The following is a 19,320-nucleotide window of genomic DNA, read 5'->3' on the forward strand; positions in this document are numbered from 1 at the left end:
CTGTCCTGAGCTCCAGAGCCTGTGCACTCACCACTAGCTATCCCTTTCAGAGATAGTGAGGATACTGGATGAGGAAAATAATTTTAAAGAAATCCAAAAAATAACTACAAACAAAAAAAAAGAAAGAAAAAAAATCCCAGAAGACATGTTCCCAGGACCAAATGCTGTGGATGATGGGGCTTGTCCTGAACCAGAAGCCCATGGCTGCCAGTATGCAAGTCATGCTGTCCAGCCAGTCCTTCCTGGTTGGCAGCTGAGCCATCCCAGGAAACGCTGCCACCCAATCCTACCCCTCCAACAGCAGAGCCCAGTCACCTTTAAGGCCTGGGACCTGGTGATACAGGATGTGACAGGCTCTAGACAGGCTGGGGCAGGGGGCTTTACCTGCTGGGGTCTTCAAGGTCCAGAGGGAGGTCAGTTCTACAGCTTTCATCGTGTAACCCACCTCCCCACCCGCCCCAGCTCCCCCCCCCCACCACTTCCAGAGAGTCAGAGGGAAGTTGCTGACCTGTCCCGGGGGGAATAATTGTATTAGTGATAAGGTGGCCTCTGGCAGCTTTGTCAGCAGATTCTAGGCTTTGGGCTGAGTAATCCTTTGGTGTCTGCCCCAGCAGCTGGTGGTCACTGATCGGGAGAGACTCCTCTGTCCCCTGGCCTGGCTGGGCTGGCATCTTTTCCCCTAGCATAGCCACAGCCCTGGCTGGGCCAGACCTGCCAAAGAACTGAGGGCCAGGGTGAGAGGGGAGCTCTGCTGGGATGAAAATGATGTGAGAGGCTCACAAAACAAAGTCAAAACAAACAGGACATGCACTGCTGCTGTCTTTTATTCTGGTGGATTTTTTTATGCTATACCCACTACAGAATAGCAGGAAAATAAGGACGAGTTAGAAATAGACTTCTGTCCTCTGAGCACCTTGTGATTCACATGCCTAGCTGAATTGAAACTCTGAATCTTCCATCAACTGAGGAGAGAAAGTTGACCTGGTGTGAAGTTTAACATTAAGGATAATATCTGGCCCTGGAGGTGCCTCTAGAAAGAGAGCAGATGGATGGAGGAGTCAAGGTGGACTTCCTGGAGGAGGTGAGCCCTGAACAGGCCATGGAGCATGGGTGAGATTGGGCAGAAAGAGCAGAAGGGGCAGGGCAGCTCAGATGAAGAACAGCAGAAAAAAAGACCTGCCAGGGGAAAGGCGCCCCCTCCATCTCCCTTTCCCCATCAGCTCTCCCCTCCATGACTCTGCCCCAATGCCTTCAACTCCTTCCCCAGGTCTTTCCCACACAAGTACTTGCTCGAAAGAACTGAGCCATGGGGCAGTCCTGGTGGCCACCTAGTCCCAGCATCTGCTGGGGGCTTCAAGGAAAATCCTATACCTGCCCAGACTGTCGCCATCTTTAATCGCAGCTGGGCCTCAGAGCTTCCCCCAAAGTCCCTCCCTGATTCCCTTTCCCAAGGCTGCTGCCTCAGACCTCACTCTCTCCAAGGTTCACCTTTGGGGACCTCTGCCCCCTGTCCCACCCTGCTCCCTTCCCCCTCTCACCTTGGGCTGTGCTCCCCTCCTCTAATCCCACCACAACCCCCAGAGGCTACCCAGTTTAGAGAAGATGAAACTAAAACAGAGAGGCAGAATCACTTGCCCAAGCTCACACAGCCAGGAAGATATAAAACCAGGACCTGAGGGGAGGTGTGCCGATCCAGAGCCTGTCCTAAGCCCTGGGTTCTCTGATTTCTTCCCAGTGACCCCTCTCCAAGACAAAGCCATCCCTGACGTGTGCCCTGCACCCCTCAGTCTTGCTCAGCGATCTGGTATTTGACTTACATCCCACCTCCAACTTCCCTCTCTCTCCTGCCTCTTTCTCTGAGTCTCCCTTTATAAAAGGAACTCCCCTTCTCAAATATTTTTCTTTTAACATCACCCTTGACAGGAATAAAAAAGTCTTTCCTCAGTGTCACCCTTCCTACCAAACCCTTAGCCCTGTCCCTTTGTCAGGGGAGAGAGCCCAGCTTCCTGGTCCTCCCCACCTCACCCCCCAGGGCAGTCTGTCACCTTCAGAGCAGCTCTCCCCTAGGTCACCAGCTGCCCCCTGCTACTAAGCCTGGGAGAGTGATGGCTCAGAGTCTTCTTGGAGAGTACCATGGGAGTTTGGGAATTAGACCCAAGTTTGAAACCCCCATCTCCATCCCCAATCTCCTCCACCACTCTGCAGCTGTATGGCCTGGTGGGAATTGCTTAACATCTCTGAGATTCAGTTTCCTGATCTGTGAGTTGACAATAATAACTCCTTTCTACGGCTGCTGAAGAGCATTTGGCTCTTCTTGCTTGCTCTCTCATCCGTGCTTATTCCTGGAGGTACAAATGACCTCATAGGACACTTGACCTGGTGGATGCCTCCATCCTTGAATCCTCTGCTGCCCTTGCTCCCGTGACCCGCATGGCCCAGGTTTTCTCTCTCAGCTCCTTTGCCAGCAGATCCTCCTCAGCCTAGGCTTCCAGGATTAGAGGTGCCCAGTTCAGCCATGGGCACTTTCCTCACTGCACACGGTGTTCTGGCCGGTTCCTCAATCCTGAAGCTTCAGGGACCATCTCTGTGTAGACAAGCTGGGGATAGGTTAGTTGGGGTCTGTGGAGTTGGTTTCGACCCCAGGACTCTGGGAGAAGCTCAGGGCAGAGACCCAGGCAGGAGTCTGGTATGAAGTGGTCCTGGAAGGGTGGAATGGTCTGCTGAGGCATCAGAGATGATGGTGGGGGCAGGAGGCAGGGAGGAATATAGTAAAGACATGTTCCAGAAGAAGTGGGAGAGGTGAGCTTTGGGAAGGAGGGACCTGTCAATCAAATTCAAGGGAGATGTCCTTGGCTTTGGAGGTTTAGATGGAGCAGAAGACCTTGTAGTGGAGGGTCCCGAGGGGCTGGGCATCAGGAGGCGGATGGAAGCAAGAATAGAGGCAAATAGAGCCCAGGAAAGGCCTCGGCCCAGTGACCTCGATCTTCTGAGGCCCCAGAAAGCGGATTACCCTGCAAAGCCCCTGGAGCTGACTTCCCAAATCCCTAATAGTGCTTCTCTGTCACAGTGAGGGTTAACCCCACTTACATAAAGGCCCTGCACCACCCCCTCTAGTCCCTTAACTCCAAGGTCCTTCCAGGAGCTTCACACTGTGCCCTCTCTCCCTCAGGCTCTAAGGCTGGGCTAACCCCTGCCCCAGGCTCACCCAAAGGTGAGCCCAGGTCAGCTGAGGGTGTGTGGAGCCCTCCAGACCAACATGGGGCTTTCTGCTTGGCCTGGACATGGGGTGGGGGCAGAGGAGTTGGGAGAGGAAAGTCTGCTTACTGAGGATTGCTCTGGGATCTTCTCAACCTTTTACCTGAGAAGTGGCATAAAAACAGCCCCCAGCATTTATTATGCTTCTACTAAATACTGGGCACTGGAACATTTTAACAACCATCTGACTTAGCTTCTCCAGCTACACTACAAGGCAGGTGCTGCTGTCACCCCTTTTTACAGGAGACTGAAACTCAGGTTAAATCACTTTCTCAGGGACACATGGCTAGCTGTGAGGGAGCAGAGATTTGAACTTGGGTCTGCCTCGGCCCTCTCCACACTCTCTGGGGGGCCCAAGACTTGGTCTAAGGAGATACTGATGCCTGCTTCTACCTCCCCTCAGAACAACCACTGGGCTTGAACTGGGAACACTGAGTCTGGGGACAGCTGAGGGACCATCCTGCTGGGATCAAGTCAGGGGAGGGTGGGGAGGCCACCTGAGAGCCCATAGTCAGGGCCAAGGGCTGTGTCCTCACCCATCCAGTACTGCAGTGGATTCTCCATGCGAGGCCCAGGCCCCGTTACCTGCAGGCCAGCCCCTACCTATTTCCATGTGTGAAGGGAGCTGCCTCTGTGTGGGTGTCTATTGGCTGTTCATCTTTCAGGAGTGGCCAGAGACCCTCAAATCCTGGGCCCTAAGCAGTCCCTTATCAGAGAAGCACTGAGGTAGAGAGCTGTACCTACCCAGGACCACGGTGAGCACACCCTGTGTGCTGAGCCATATGCAGTCACACACTCCCCGGCCACACACTTGTCCCCAGATACACACAGTCCTGGGGCGAGTGGAGTCTGCATCCCCCTTCATGACTGGGACAGCATGAGAGCACAAGGCAGGACGGACCTGGGGACCTGGGGCAGCCCGGGAGCTGGTGTGTGAGCAGCAGGACTGACCGGCTTCCCAGGGGCACCTTGGTAATGCCGCAGGTGTGGCCGGTTGATCCCCTGTGGAGACAGTAAAGATTAAGAGGATCATAAGCTGTGACCAGCACTGACTGCCCTGGGAGAAATCTCCTCGAGCCAGAGCCGCTGCTGTGAGGGGAAGTTGGGGCAGCTCCAGAGTTTAGTCAGAGGGGACAGGAGGCAGGAGCACAGAGAGGAGAGACGAGGGAGAGTGACAAAGACAGAGGAGGGGTAGTGATAGAGGAGAGACGGGGGCACAAACAGGCAGAAGTTCAGAGGGGGAGCCCAAGGCTGGGCTTGGCCCAGTGATCCTGAGGCCTCCCTTAGGCAGGACGGTAGACGCTGCCCTGGGACTGGCCAGGACCAGGCCAATAGCTCCCACAACTTCCAACATGGCTGCAGCTGTGCCAGCGTCAGTGGCTGCCTCCAGGAAGGAGTCTCCAGGCAGGTGGGGCCTGGGGGAGGAGCCGACAGGTATGGCTTTCCTGGAGGTAGAATCTGGGCCCTTGGGGAGCAGAGTGTGGGCCAAAGGTTTGCAAAGACCATGAAAGGAGCCAGAGCAACTCAAGCCAAGCCCCAAAGACTGTGGGCGAGTGTGAGGAAACCTACTGGCAAACCCAGAACCCTAGAAACGGTGGTGGGGCTAGGCGGGGTGGTCAGGTTGACAACTGAGCAGATAGGGGAGGAAAGGAGAGAGAAGCGCCTTGAGGGACTGGGAGCAGAGTTCCCTAGAGGTGGTGTCAGAAATGCTTTTGTGCCTGGTGGAACCTGAAGCCACCTGCAGACAGAGGGAAGAGGAGGGGCGCAGAGAGAAAACTCTTGTTGAGAACTGGTCTTGGAGAGAGGGGAGAGGAGATGGGAGCTTCATAAGGGAGATGCTTTTCTAGATTTGGGGGGGACATGGGTGTGTCTAAACACGGGTGAGTAGGAACCTGGGGCCAGGAAGGGAAGGGAGGTGGAGGGGTTCCTGAGGAGGTGGGAAGGGGTATAGTACCTACCCGCTTCCCCTCAGGCACAGGACCCTCGCTCCAGTGTCGCGTGTGTGGTGACAGCAGCAGTGGGAAGCACTACGGCATCTATGCCTGTAATGGCTGCAGCGGCTTCTTCAAGAGGAGCGTGAGGCGGCGGCTCATCTACAGGTGAGGCAGGGCAGGGCGCCTACCTGGAGGAGCTCCGGCCTCCCGTCCCTGTAGATCCCTGGGAGGGATAGAGGATGTTCAGGGAAGAAGGAGCTGAGGCAAACGTGTCCAAAGCACACCACCCAGAGCCTGGGTGGGAGCCTGACCCCCCGGGGCTCCCCTCCACCGGCAGGTGCCAGATGGGGGCAGGGATGTGCCCCGTGGATAAGGCCCACCGCAACCAGTGCCAGGCCTGCCGGCTGAAGAAGTGCTTACAGGCGGGCATGAACCAGGATGGTGAGTGGGGAGCCCACGTGGAGAAGCGGGGCAGAAGTGATGGGGGTGTGTGCTTGACCCACAGTGTGTCTGACCCTTCTCGCCTCCCCCCCATGCCTCCCCCCTACCCCCAGCCGTGCAGAATGAGCGCCAGCCAAGAAGCACCGCCCAGGTCCGCCTGGACAGCAGGGAGTCAGAGCCAGAGCACCAGCTGGAGCCCCTGGCAGCTCCCTCGACCCCGGCAGGGCCCAGCCCCCGAGGCCCCATGCCTGTGTCTGCAGCCAGAGCCTTGGGACCCCAGGCCCTCACACCTCCAGGGCACCACCACTTCATGGCCAGCCTGATAACCGCTGAAACTTGTGCTAAGCTGGAGCCAGAGGATGGTGAGTGGGAGGATGGCTGAGCTCCTCGGACCTTCATTTATCCCACACCCCGGCCCCTGAGCACTCCCTGTTCCCTGATGCAAAACCTCCTCCAACAGTGGATGAGAACATCGATGTCACCAGCAATGACCCCGAATTCCCCTTGTCCCCATACTCTTCTTCCTCCTCCCCCTGTGGCCTGGACAGCATCCATGAGACATCGGCTCGTCTGCTCTTCATGGCTGTCAAGTGGGCCAAGAACCTGCCTGTGTTCTCCAGCCTGCCCTTCCGGGATCAGGTAGATCCCCTGGGGGCCCAAGGAGGTCAGCTTGGCTGGGGGCGCTTCCATCCCTGTGCAGGAGATGATAGGAGGTGCATGTGGCTGCAGGGTGGTAGCCAGGGATGTGATATTGGAGGTGCTACATCTCTGGGCAGTGATGATGGTTGGGGTATGCACCTAGGGGACAATGGTGGCCAGGGACACACAGGGACCAGGGATTTGAAGGCCATGTCTCTGACCCTCTGGTTCTTTCCTCTGAGACAAACGCTTGGACCCTACAGATGCTCTGTATGTCACTGGGTGGTCTGCACACCCTAAACAGCATGAGTGGGCCAATCTGGGCTCCCTTAGAACACAAAGACCCCTGATTTGGGGCTTAAGATTCAGCCCAGTCTCTTTACCTTTAGGACACCCCTCTGGGATTCTCCTGAGCAAGAGGACCTGTCATAGTGAAGTCAGGAAGACAGGCATACTGAGGCTGGGACTTTAGCCAGTGGTTTGGACAGAGCAGCTCAGAAGCCAGGCTGAATCTACTGAATAGACTCAATATAGGGTGCTGGTGGGGAGGGTCCCTATGGCTGCCCAGCTTCCCACGGCTCCATGCTTTCCTTAATGTTCCACTTGAGGCTTTGGATGGATCCCATGAGAGTATGTGAGAGCCTAGGCATCTGGGCCAGGTGGTGCCACATTCCAGAACCCCTGGCTGATGTCAGAACATTCCACACATGCGGGTTCAGCTCTTCCTTTCCTAGAGCACCTGAGAAGGAGGCAGAGGTTCCAGGCTGAGCCAGAAGAGGGAGCTGTGTATCAGCCTTCACACCTGCCCCCTCTCTGGGCACAGGTGATCCTGCTGGAAGAGGCATGGAGTGAACTCTTCCTCCTTGGAGCCATACAGTGGTCTCTGCCTCTGGACAGCTGCCCACTGCTGGTTCCGCCTGAGGCCTCTGCGGCTGGCAGCTCCCAGGGTCGGCTGGCGCTGGCCAGTGCGGAGACTCGTGTCCTGCAGGAAACTATCTCACGGTTCCGGGCTCTGGCAGTGGACCCCACGGAGTTCGCCTGCATGAAGGCCCTGGTCCTCTTCAAACCAGGTAGCTGAGTCTTTGCCCCAGCTGTGGAGGACAGTGGTTGGGGATGATGAAGGGGAATTCTGGTGGTTTCCTTCTGCCTCTCACTTTCCCTCCATCACCCACATAAATGCAGAAGTGTGCAGATTTCTTCCCTCGGGGCAGGAGAGGAAGTGTGCAGGGCTGGGCTCAACCCTCTCCCCAGGCCCTGCAGACTATGAGGTGGGCAGAGGGACCAGGAGAGAAGCTCACTGCTGCTGTTGCTTTCCTCCAGAAACACGGGGCCTGAAGGATCCTGAGCACGTGGAGGCCTTGCAGGACCAGTCCCAAGTGATGCTGAGCCAGCACAGCAAGGCCCACCACCCCAGCCAGCCTGTGAGGTGACCTGAGCCCATGCCTCCCTGCCCTTCTATCCCTTCAGCTCTTCTCCCCCCTCCCCACCTCTCTGACATCATCTCAGGAATGCACTGACTAGAGAGCACAAGGGTCTCAGTGCAACCTGCACATAGCCAACATCTTCTGTGTGCCAGGCACCGTGCCAGGCCCCTGGGTAGGGACCAAAATGGGCATAAAGCAAACTGGCCGACTCTCAGGAATGCAAGCAAAGTGACCACGCTGAAGGTGAGGACCAGCCTAGTCAGGTAGTGAGGGCTGAATGTATCTGAAGGAGACAGAGACCCACTGGGAGTGGGGTTGCAAAGCAGGGCTAGGAAGGACTTTGTGGAGACAGGGCTGGACTTGGAGAAAGATAGGGTTTAAAAAAAGTGAAATCATCATTTACAAAGAGAAGAGAGGCAAATATACATGTGTTCTTAGGACAGAAGCCCAGTTTGGAAGTTATGACAGATGGCTTCCAGTGAGGAGGTGGGGGACTAAGCCAGAAGGGCACTCTGGCACCAGCCTGTTCAGGACTTTGAAGGCCAGCCAAAGGCCATCTCCGATTTGGCAGGCAGAGGGGAGCCACGGCAGGTTTTGGAAGAGATTGTGGTACACAGAGCTGGACTTCAGGCAGACTGGCGTGGCAGTGAGCACAGAGCCTGCAACCAGGGAGGGAAGCAGACAACTACCATCATCCAGGAGGGTCCATGGAATTTTGTTCTTTGAGAGTGGAAAGGCAATGACAGATGTGAGAGCCTCCGGGAGTGGGCATGGGCCAGACCTGCCCACTTGAGTGGATAGAAGGAACAAAGAAAGAGGGGAAAAGAGGTAGTCAAGAAATCAAAAGGAAAGTCAAGAGGAAAACAGGGGAGGGGTGCATGACTGCTGAATGCCCCTCACTTGGCTCTCACAAAAGAAAGCAGAACAAGGGCAGCAGATAATGGGGAGGTGGGGAGGCTTTCCGGGGACCTTCCTGGAGCAAGCTGAGTGTGGAGCTGCCCCCACTCTGAAGCAGCCTCCTTGACACCAGGCACTGCCCCCGGGTGTCAGTCCTCATCCCCAAGGAAGGTCTGATGCCCCTTCTGTCTCTTGGGCCTCACCATCCACCTTCTCTGCACTGGGGACCCATGCCTTGGCAAATGGTTCTTTTTTAAACCTACACTTATTTTTTTTCTGGATGAGTATTTCAGCCCCGCAAATTAAGCTTCAATTTCAGAACATTTTCACTAATGGTTATTCTATCATCTTAGGTGGCTTACACAGGGGAGTTGTTCATACATGGGGCCACACCCGAGGCATATGTAAGTTCCCTGCTAGGGGCTGAATCGGAGCTGTAGCTGCCAGCCTGAGCCACAGCCATAGTAAGGCCAGATCCGAGCTGCATCTGTGACCTACACCACATCTTGTAGCAACACCAGATCCTTAACTCACTGAGCGAGGCCAGGGATCAAAACCACATCCTCATGGATACTGTTCAGGTTCTTAATCTGCTGAGCCACAATGGGAACTCTGGGGAGTTCATATTCTCAAATATAGATATTAGTCTTTCTCATTAGAATCATGATATATGATTAGTAATAATATGCTCACATATTAATGCATATAACTTCTCACTTTACAATCTTTTTTTTTTTTGGTCTTTTCTGGGGCCCCACCTTCGGCATGTGGAGGTTTCCAGGCTAGGGATCTAATCAGAGCTATAGCTGCCGGCTTATGCCACAGCCACAGCAACGCAGAATCCAAGCTGCGTCTGCGACCTACACCACAGCTCACGGCAACACCGGATCCTTAACCCACTGAGCGAGGCCAGGGATTGAACCCACAACCTCAGGGTTCCTAGTCAGATTCATTAACCACTGAGCCATGATGGAAACTCCTCACTTTACAATCTTTATGTGTAATAAATGATATTCACTGTTTTCATCACATTCCTCAACTAAACATTGGAGGATCACAGCCGGTCAGGTGTTGGTGAATGGGACCTTTCCTCAAAATTCCTCCTTACCCTCTCTGGGTACCTCTCATCCTTTCCTTCCCCCTTCTGCCTTTCTTGGGACAGCACTGCCCTCAGGACTCATGCCCAGAAGCTTATAATCAAACTGATGGTGTCCTCTCTCCTGCTCAGGTTTGGGAAATTGCTCCTGCTTCTCCCATCTTTGAGGTTTCTCACTTCCGAACGTGTTGAGCTCCTCTTTTTTCGCAAGACCATAGGGAATACCCCAATGGAGAAGCTCCTTTGTGATATGTTCAAAAACTAGTGGAGGTGAAAGTAACACTTTGGAAAACCAACTGAAGCTAAACACTTGCCTACCCTTTAACTCAGCAACTGCTCTCACAGGTGTGTGTCCCTAGCAGCAATGTCCACCAAAAGATAGTACAAGTGTGTTCATAGCTTTTTTTCATTATAGCCCCAAACTGTACATTGAGAGTAGAATGGATTAATAAATAAATCATGGTGTATTCATGCAATGGAAAACATCAATAAAACAGAATGAACCATCAATAATATGTGGCAACGTGGATAAGTTTCAGAGACATAAATGTTGGACAAAAGCATTCAGGCAACAAGTTCCACTTATATAAAGTTCAAGAACAGCAAGACTAGCAATTGTGGTAGAAGTTGGAATAGTCCTTACCTCCGGGGTGGGGGTGGAGTTGATTGGGAAGGGGTCTGAGAGAGCCTTCAGGTGTGCCAGAAATGTTCCTTATTTTGATCAGGTGTTGATTTTGCAGTTTTTTTAAATTTTATTGAAGTAGAGTTGGTTTACAATGTCATGTTCGTTTCTGGTATAAAGCAGTGATTCAGTTATATATATGTATGTTATATATATTCTTTTTCATATTCTTTTCTATTGTGTATTATATGATTGGTTTCACAAATTTATTCATTCATAAAAATTGAGCTGTGCACTTTAAATTTGTGCACTTTATTGTTAGGCCTCAAAAAAAAAAAAAGTGAAAAAACATAAACAGGAAAATGAAGGTGGCCAAGGCTCTCCCTTTGAGGGCACCGAAGCTGTGAGCTCAGGGTCTTGAGTTCCATCTGGTTTCCACTTGAGTAGTCCAGGTGCCATGAATTCAAACCCAGTGAAGAATCTCCCAGAGGATTCAACAACCCAACTTCTCTCCATCTTGCTCTTCTTCATCCTTCCTCACCTCTCTATAAACAAAGGTGAGCATCCTACACCTCAAAACAAGGCAGCCGCGGGTGCTTTTTGTGAAGGGGACTCTCCATCTCTTCTTAATTCCTCATGGAAAACCAAAGTTCAGACAAACCTCATCCTTTTCAAAGACAGATCCAGAAAACCTAGAAAATAATTTTTATAAAGTTAACATATATCAGGAACTTCATACACCAGGCAGTGAACTGAACACTGAATGTACATTGTTATTTAACCCTCAGATGAACTCTGGCAGAGGGACCAGTCATCCCCATCTATAAACGAAAAAGCTGAGGCTTAGAGAGGACTCAAAAGCTTAGTGTGACTCTACTTAACTTTGGCACTGCCTCTTCCCCGTGGTCCTCTGCCCCTGGAATTAGCTGAACAATTCTGTTGCATTTTCCGTCTTCAAAGAAGACATGCTAAGGCCAAGAAGACAAAGGTCATGTAAGAAATCTGTGAAAACCTAGAGGTTCCCTGCCCTTTGGCCTTTTTTGAATTCTCCTAGTTACCCAGAGATATCTTGGCCTGATGAAGGATGGTTCAGTTCCGAACACACTGCTCTGGATGTGATAACAGCTGGGCAGGTGCCCAGAGAGGAAAGAGTATGGCAAATACTGCCCAGCTGAAGCCCTTCCCACTTAAGCACGCAAACTACTCAAGTAGTTATATGGGTCCTGTGATGTTTATAATGCCATTATAATATCCAATTCCCTATCAAAAGTTTTATCCATAAGGTTTAAAGGCCCACATACAGAAAGCCTAAGCAAAGGCATGTTTGAAATATCACCAAATTGGTCCTGAATATTATCCTACAGTTTTGCTTTTAAGAACATGAGACTGCAAAGGCAGCCAGCTGCAGTTCATAGGCTGGAATGTGTGAGCACAGCAATTACACATTAGAAAAAAGATTGCTTGGGGTCTCCAGGAAGTCTTGGGGAATTAGAGGAGATACATATGCTGAATTAGCTGCTTCCGACCCGGCATTCGTACCCCACCCCCGCACCCCTTAAGGCGCTTGTCTTCACTGCAGAGACGTCAGGAAGTACATTTCTCAGGATCTCTGTCCCCCAACATTTGCTCCTGGAAGGAAGGCAATCACGAGAGATTTGTGAAGAAAATGAGAAGCCTTTGTTTCTGGAGGCAGCGGCAGCCAGGTGTGTGGGAAAGTGGGGGTCTCATAGCAGCCTTCTTTAGAGCTGCAGTCGCTTTCAGGCAAGCTCTTGAGAACTTTAGAACTTTTGGTTCAGATCTGCTGGCTTTCTCGACCTTGTGTGGGTTTCCTCTGACCTGTTTCCCCAGTTCTTCCAATGTTTATGTTAAACCCTTAACTCCTATATTAAGTCCCTTGTACTTGAAATATACTAAGTGGCTTCTGTTTTCCTAATCTGGCTCTCAGTTGATCCCAGGATTTATTCAACCTGTTGCTGTAAACTGGCTTCACTGAAACTCAGATGGGTAACAGCTCTCTTCCATTGCCTGTAGGGCTCTTGCCAGGAGAGGGGGTGCTTCGAAACTCTTTTCTTCCCTCAATGCCAGCAGTGTCTTGACTGTGAAGTACACAGAAGTAGCCTCTGTGGGCTCTTTTGGACTTTTCTTTTCAATTGCAATTTTTAGATTTGTGAGACACTTCTTCTCTTCACCCTTCGGGGAGAACTTAAAAGGTAAGAAGACAGAGAGAGACTCCAAGACGCCAAGAAGGACCCATTTCAAATTAATACATATAACCGGGTAGTGGAACCCAGCTACTGTGGGTGACTAGTCTCAATTTGGTGGACACCACTGGTTTTCCCCACTAGGATGCAAGCTCCACAGGGGCAAGGGGTTTGTTTACCAATGTATTCCAACCACCTGGAACAATGCCTGTGGAGCTCAATCAATATCTGTTGAATGAACAGCCACACAGAACTGGGAAGTGACATACTCCTCAGAGTATGGAATGCCTTACAAGATTCAACAGGTACTACATGTGTCTTATCTATGTTCATGGTTATGTCCTTGGCTCCAAGATGCTGTGTTGCTACCCAGTCTAGGAGAAAGAACAATTAAAAAAAAAAAACAAAAAACAAAACTCTGGTCTGCACCTCTTTAGAATTCTCTTCTCGTCTTCACAATTGGAAAGGTTTGTTGTGGATTCAATAATCACAGGGGCAACTTTTAAAAATGGCACTTTTAGGTTTTATTTAGTCAATTAAGGAAGTCAACCCACTATCCTTATTTCATTGTACATTTAATGCAAAATGTAAATGTAAACTTAACATTAAAAGAACACGTAAGGATGATCTCAGAATTTTAAAAATTGAATAAATTTGACCTTAGGGAAAAATTGACTCCCCCCACCCCCAATTCCACCTTAGACTCGATTCAACATTTGGGAACCCTGATCTCATTCAACCCTCTCATCCGAAATATAAGTGTGGGCACCTCTGGTTAGGTGCTGGGGATCCAAGGGTCAGCAAGAAAGGCTCACCTCTTGCATGTGGAAGCCTAATCAAAGTTTCTTGATGCCACAAATACTGGGGGCTATTGAGAACACAAGACATCAAGCCAGTTCAAAGGGGAAGAGGAAATTTCCAAGTAGAAACACCTTTTACGCTGAGACTTGAGAGTCAGAGGAGTTATCCAGAGAAGTAAACCCCAGGGAGAGAAGAGTGCAGTGGCAGAGCAAAAGGATGCACAGGGCCCTCCTTGAGCATCTCCTGCTACTTCTTCATGGCCTCTTTGATGGGGATCCTCAGTGTAGGTTTATTGCCTTCCCTGCCCACCTACCTCTGAGCTGACTCTTGAAGTCTTGACAGCTTAGCATCCATTACAGAAAACTCACAGTTTGAATCTCACCTTCACTTGAATTCTATTGAGTTCCAATAATTACCACCTCTATATTTGTCGATCTGGGGCTCAGTCCTTTTCTTAAAAAAAAAAAAAAAAAAAAAAAAGTCACTTTAACAAAAAACATTGTTATTCCTTGTGTTTGTGTTGAAGTAAGTTGGGATGAGAGCCAGGATGGTCAGAAAACAAACCACACCGTACTGCTACTTTTGGAAGCTTTGTTCTTTAATGAGCCATGAAGTGATCTGTTCATCAAGCTGCTCTTGTGTAGCCATACAGTGCATATTTTGAGTGACATAAACTGCACTTTATACAACTGATGATGTCTCCCCGACCCCCCCGCCCCCCGCAAAAAATAAAAATAAAAAAGAAATTACAGTGCCTGCTGATTGCATCAGGAATATAATCAGTTCTGTGGGTGAGACAAATCATTCTTCTTATAGAATTATTCTGTTAAACAGTAAAATGATATTATATTTCACAGGATATGTCCTTTAACAATACAGTCTTACACAGTCTTATAAATTTATACTCAGCACTTATAAATTACTTTAAATCCATTAAAATAATATAATACTAATCTTGTAGTCCACACCTTTCCCTTAGTAAATACAATTACTTGGTTCAAAAGGTGCAACTTTTATATAACCTAAGAGGGCTGATAAATAAGCATAAGGTATGACTGGATAGCAAGGTGAGAGACCCCTTTGGGCTTTTTGGTGAACAGTTTCAACCAAGGGACCAACAAGACCTAATAAATTCACCTCCACAATCATTGATTTGCCCTTTACCACCAAATCAAATGTGGAAGTGGTTCCGGGGAAAAGTGGTTAACGGTATTTTAGGAGCTTAGAAAGAAGACTCCCACAAACATCAAGGAATTATACTACCAAGGCTAGCATGGTATTAGGGGACAGTGCCAACTATCACGAAATTAAGAGGAGCTGTCACATTACAGGTAGACAAACACATCAGTCAACACAGAATGATGCTGTCCAGCTCCCCACCAAGGGGGGTTAGAAAGAGGAGAGAGGAGGATGAGGGAAGTCATCTGGTCTTTCTTAAAATTAACTCTTAGCTTTGAACACATCCTGAGAATACTTTCTTCTGTCTGGTTTACCAAAGTGTTTGTAAAAGGTACACATTCACTAGTTATAGTTAAAAATGATGGCCCATAGGCACTGATGTGGACCTGCAGAATCTTGCTGGACATCCTCTTTTCAGCATGGTTCTGGGGTCCTCTGTTGGTGAAAACAACCCTAACCTCTCATGGTGATGGGATTCTCTGATGGTGAAAACAGCCCTATCGTGATGGAAGACAAGTCCCCACTAACCTGACAGCAAGGTGAGAAAGATGTGGCTGGTTTCCAAGGCATGAGAAGGTTGGGTTCTTGTATTTCCCACCCCCTGACCTCAGGTCCCTTGGTCTCTGCAAGGCTCTATGTAAAAGGCTGTATTTCCTTTGTTTTCGGAAGCTCAGAGTGGTAAGATAATTAAAATGGTAGGAAGTACAAAGTGCATTACAAACTAAGCATGTCACCTTCCTAAATCCTTCTGGTATTTGCTTCACTTTGTGATACACAATGTGATCCTAAAATTATACTTTTCTGCTTCCATTACATTTTCCATGATATGGGATACATTGGTTTTAATGGGGAGGATTAAAAATCCAGGCTCTGTTTGGGGCTGGGAATGTGTACTGAGAAGGGAAGGCTCTGCATTTTAGAGTATGGGCTCCAAATGTGGGGCTGCCCCACTGCTGCCATGCAGGGAGTTTCTGGCATCTGAAATCAAAGAAAATGAGCAAAGGAGGAGCAACGGGAAACACAAATCTGACATATGTTAAGGCTAAAGATCTTAATCGTTATGTGGGAACATAACTTTAACCACAGAGGGGACCAGATAAGACCAGAGGGAAGGATATAGAGCACTTGGTTCTGACAATTTTTAAGCGTTAGGGCTTCATCTCCTTGCCAGGCCAACAGCGCCTGTTATCCTGTGAGAACAGCAGCTTGCTTTCCTTCAAGGGAGGGTTCCACACTTGCTCTCCATTCTCATAATTGCGTGCATCTCCCCTCCCCCACCCTCCATTCTGGGAGCTGGTTAAATGACTAGAAATCCACAAATCTAGCAACTGAAAAAAAAAATATTTATTTAATTTTATCCAAATTCAGGTTTTAGGTCCCTGAGAAAAATTATAAAGTCTCTTAACATCCATCACTTGGTTCCTATAAAGTGACCTATATGAAGTTTTTTAACTGCCAAAAACTTATTTTGCAAAACAACAACAACAACAAACAAAAAAATCCACAAAGACTTAGAGGGGAGAACATATACCAAGATGTGTTCCCCAGGCCATTCCTCTGGGCCAAAGAAAACTATTCAACAGGGGTAATCTCTTTTTTTGTGTGTGGATTTAAACAATGTTCTGGAGCAAGTGGAGAGCAGTAGTCAATACCAGCTGACGACCACCCTCTCAAGGAAACCAGGAAAGACCGCGGCCAGCACGGGGCTCCAGTGATCCCCACGCTGACACAACCACGCCGAGGGAGTGGGTCTTACTCTAGGACACTCTCTGAACTTCAGATCTTTAAAGGCTTTACCTTTATGACTCCTCTGGACAGCACGAACAAGGTGGCAGATGTTTGCGGGATGCAAAATCTAACATTTACTCACTAACCATCATCATTCTGGAGATTTTAAAAGATTCCTTTTCCGAGGTCATTTCTCAACCCAAACCAGGGAGAGGTTAAGCCTCCTGTACCTGTAGCTGCCACTGAGAATGATGTTCCATGTCTGGCCTCTGGGGCTCGACAATAACCACGGAGGCAGTGGCATGAGGTTCAGTGTTGTGTAACAGGAGAGACTCTGCCTTAACACAAGTCTTAATATTTCCATAACTTCACATCAAGCAAGTATGAAAAGGAGAAATAACCAAAATTCAGTTACAGATGGTAAATTAGGCTCTTTCTTAGAACAGTGCATGTGGCAGTTAGACAAATTGCATTTAGTTAACTTTAAAAATAAACATTTTCACATACTTATCTCAAGGGTATCATGTTTCATTTTCCATATATTATAAATAGCAAAAACAGATTTCTAATCCCACAAATGCTAAGAAGCTTAAAATGCTTTTATCACTCAGGTACATGGAGACACCCAGTGCTGAGAAAGATGGCCTGACTTTTCCCTCCACCCAGCGATGAGTGGCTCTCACCACCATGTCCAATGGCCCTAATCTGTGGGAAGAAATTCCATGGGGAGGAAGAAAGCATACGGTTAGAAAGAAATATGCATACTTTACATATATATTTACAGTAAACTTCAGTAACCAGAATATTAACAAAAAATAGCTTCAAGTAGTCCTTGTTTTTTGTTTGTTTGTTTGTTTTTTTCATCTATTTAATACTGATGGTCTGAGGAAACGAAGATAAAAGTTAGATGGGTGGTATTTAAAACTTTTATTTTTGGCAGCTCTCTGTAGCACTTATCATGCAGTGCTGTGTGTAAATGTTTGGGGAGCAGTGATTAAATGGTCACATTACTTGTCTGAGCTCATGGTGGAAATTCACCAGCAGATAAATAGGTTCACATAGGCTTTTTAGTTTAATCTATACAAAGAGAAAAGCCTGGATGGATTAGGATTAAACCCTCACGTTTAGGGATCACCATGTCTCTGGGACATTTAAAAGGTATTAGAGGAACCTGATTCTAGGATCGGGGAATTTAAGAAGAGTGTGGCTACTGAACTTCAGCCCATGCAATATATTTGGCAGGAACTAACTAGGAGTTAAACCAGCATTGATTATTATGACATCAAACATCCTCAAAAAACCAAACACATATTCTCTTCTTCATTGTGTAACCACAGCTGTCCAAGACATGCTCTGATGGCTTAATGGAGACAATTACTTTTTTACTTTCCCCAGAATATAACACGGAGTGTTTTTCAAAAATCCTAAAATAGAGGGCTTAGGCTTTTTGTTTATAAATCCTTGGAAAAAAATTATATTCTACCCCAGCTCCTAACTATCCCAAAATAAACCCAAAGGCTTTTGCTTTCATGGTTAAGAAAGATCTCTGTATTTTTTTTTGAATGTCAGAAATCAGTGGGTCCCTCTGGCCCACAATGTCCCCCTCCCCAGTTCCACACTCACCTCTGGGAAGGGAAAAGAGGAGGGAGGAGAGGCAACTACAAAGACCTCCACAACTGACCCAAATCCCCAGGCCCTGGGTGCTTTTCTTAGTGAAATCTCTAGTGAAATACAGCAGCCAAGGCACAGCTGGCACCATCCCTAGCAGGCTTCAAAGAAACCTTTCCAATTCAGCAGGAGGCCCAGGAAGATAGCACACAAGGTCTTGGTTGTATGCTTGGGCAAGAGGTAGGACCACAGTTAGGATAGACATTGTGGACCAGGTGATGAGAACAGGCCCCAAAGATGAGATGTGTTTACCACTCTGTAGTCATAAAGGGACACACATCTGCCAGTTCAGACCATAAACTCATTATTTCCAAAGAGAGCTAGCTGTTGGGTGGAGCTGCAATCTGGGTCCACTGTTTTTCCACGGCCAGACACAACTGCCCCCTCTGGGGTCTCTTTGGTTTTCTGAGGTGAGTTTTTCACATTCTTTAATTTTTGTTTGCCCTTTTCAGGGTTGAAGGTTCCTCTGCTGATGAACTGAGGCTTGTCTTCTAGGCATTTGGTCTGGCCCAACTGTCCTTCCATTCCCAGGGCCTCACCAGCTGAGGCAGCTCGGTAGAATGGAGATTTGGAATAAATCTGAAATCGTTTTCTGGTCCCATGAGAAGATGAAGTGTTAGATGAACATAAAGAAGAGATCGAAGAGTCCACTGAATCCAGGGAGTCTTGCTGCTTTTTCAGCTGTTTCCGCAACTTGCTTGAAGGTTCAGACTTGCCAACTGCCTTCAGGGAAATAAGGGCTAAGCTTCTCTCTGATTTAAGAAAGAGACCAAAGCTGTAAATTACAGTTCCCTCTAAAGTAAATAATTATGTGATGAAGAGTTGTCACTGTTCACATGCAAAGGTGGGTGGGCTAAGATCTGGAGGGTCCAGGTTGACCTACTTTGTGCAGAGTCACAACTTGAGAAGAGCTTACCACCCATTTCTACACTATCTATATTGTTTCAGAATCCACCCCAAGGAAGTCTGGAGTTGGGCTATACCATTAGGAGAGGCCTACAGCTGTCCCTATCATTTAAAAAACAGCCAGGATATGTAGTAAATTTCACGTCTTCCTGAGACATGCCTGCCAGTTCCGCCAGTTAAAGACCTCCTTTGGTACAGTCCCATCTCACAGCAACCACAGCTCCTACTACCGAGCCTTGGAAAATGGATCATGAGTCAGTAAGACAACATGAACTGTGACTGTTGGCTTTTCTCTATGGTAGAAACAAGAAAAAACATAAAATTACAGAAGAACTGCATTATATTTAAGGCTTGGTCTGATGAATAATTTATGTAGAAGCTGCACAGACTGGTATATTTCAAATGCTTAGGGCTTTGTCACATTTTCATGTAAGGTCAAGGCCTTCTTAAAGAGATTTTGTCTTTGCTTGGCAATCCTTATTCCTCCTTTGCAAAACTGTGTGAAGTCTTGGTCTAATATGTTCATTTA

At 48.5% G+C, this 19,320-nt stretch overlaps 3 protein-coding genes and 1 long non-coding RNA gene across 53 annotated transcripts in view; 1 reads left to right on the forward strand and 3 right to left on the reverse strand.

Annotated features, from left to right (window-relative positions):
• Window positions 1–19,320, reverse strand: part of LOC146406890 (uncharacterized) — a 994,549-nt gene that overhangs the window by 550,135 nt on the left and 425,094 nt on the right. The window lies entirely within an intron of this gene.
• LOC100627175 (GRAM domain containing 2-like) overlaps window positions 1–19,320 on the reverse strand; it is a 464,606-nt gene that overhangs the window by 148,988 nt on the left and 296,298 nt on the right. The gene's annotated exons all lie outside the window — the stretch shown is intronic.
• On the forward strand, window positions 4,306–10,199 carry NR2E3 (nuclear receptor subfamily 2 group E member 3). Its single transcript, XM_021085005.2, has 8 exons — window positions 4,306–4,689; window positions 5,228–5,354; window positions 5,527–5,630; window positions 5,744–5,992; window positions 6,091–6,269; window positions 7,093–7,339; window positions 7,590–7,695; window positions 9,819–10,199. The coding sequence occupies exons 1-8, from the start codon at window positions 4,608–4,610 to the stop codon at window positions 9,949–9,951; spliced, it is 1,227 nt and encodes a 408-aa protein (XP_020940664.2). The 5' UTR covers window positions 4,306–4,607; the 3' UTR covers window positions 9,952–10,199.
• MYO9A (myosin IXA) overlaps window positions 13,891–19,320 on the reverse strand; it is a 226,668-nt gene continuing 221,238 nt past the window's right edge. For all 50 annotated transcript variants that reach the window (XM_084979663.1, XM_084979645.1, XM_084979706.1 and 47 more), the window contains one exon: window positions 13,891–18,637. In XM_084979663.1, the coding sequence (XP_084835789.1) occupies window positions 18,174–18,637 (464 nt within the window). In that variant the 3' untranslated portion in view covers window positions 13,891–18,173. The remainder of the gene's footprint in view (window positions 18,638–19,320) is intronic.

This window comes from Sus scrofa, chromosome 1, assembly GCF_054392235.1.
Source record: "Sus scrofa isolate SSC_HxYL_T2T_F1_AM1 chromosome 1, Sscrofa_HxYL_maternal_Yorkshire_Landrace_v2.0, whole genome shotgun sequence".
NCBI lineage: Eukaryota > Metazoa > Chordata > Mammalia > Artiodactyla > Suidae > Sus > Sus scrofa.

Coding starts and splice junctions, on each gene's coding strand:
- NR2E3 (XM_021085005.2), top strand. CDS start 4,608: ATGGCTGCAGCTGTGCCAGCGTCAGTGGCTGCCTCCAGGAAGGAGTCT. Junction 5,355..5,526: donor AGGCGGCGGCTCATCTACAG/GTGAGGCAGGGC, acceptor CTCCACCGGCAG/GTGCCAGATGGGGGCAGGGA. Junction 7,696..9,818: donor CACCCCAGCCAGCCTGTGAG/GTGACCTGAGCC, acceptor TCTCCTGCTCAG/GTTTGGGAAATTGCTCCTGC.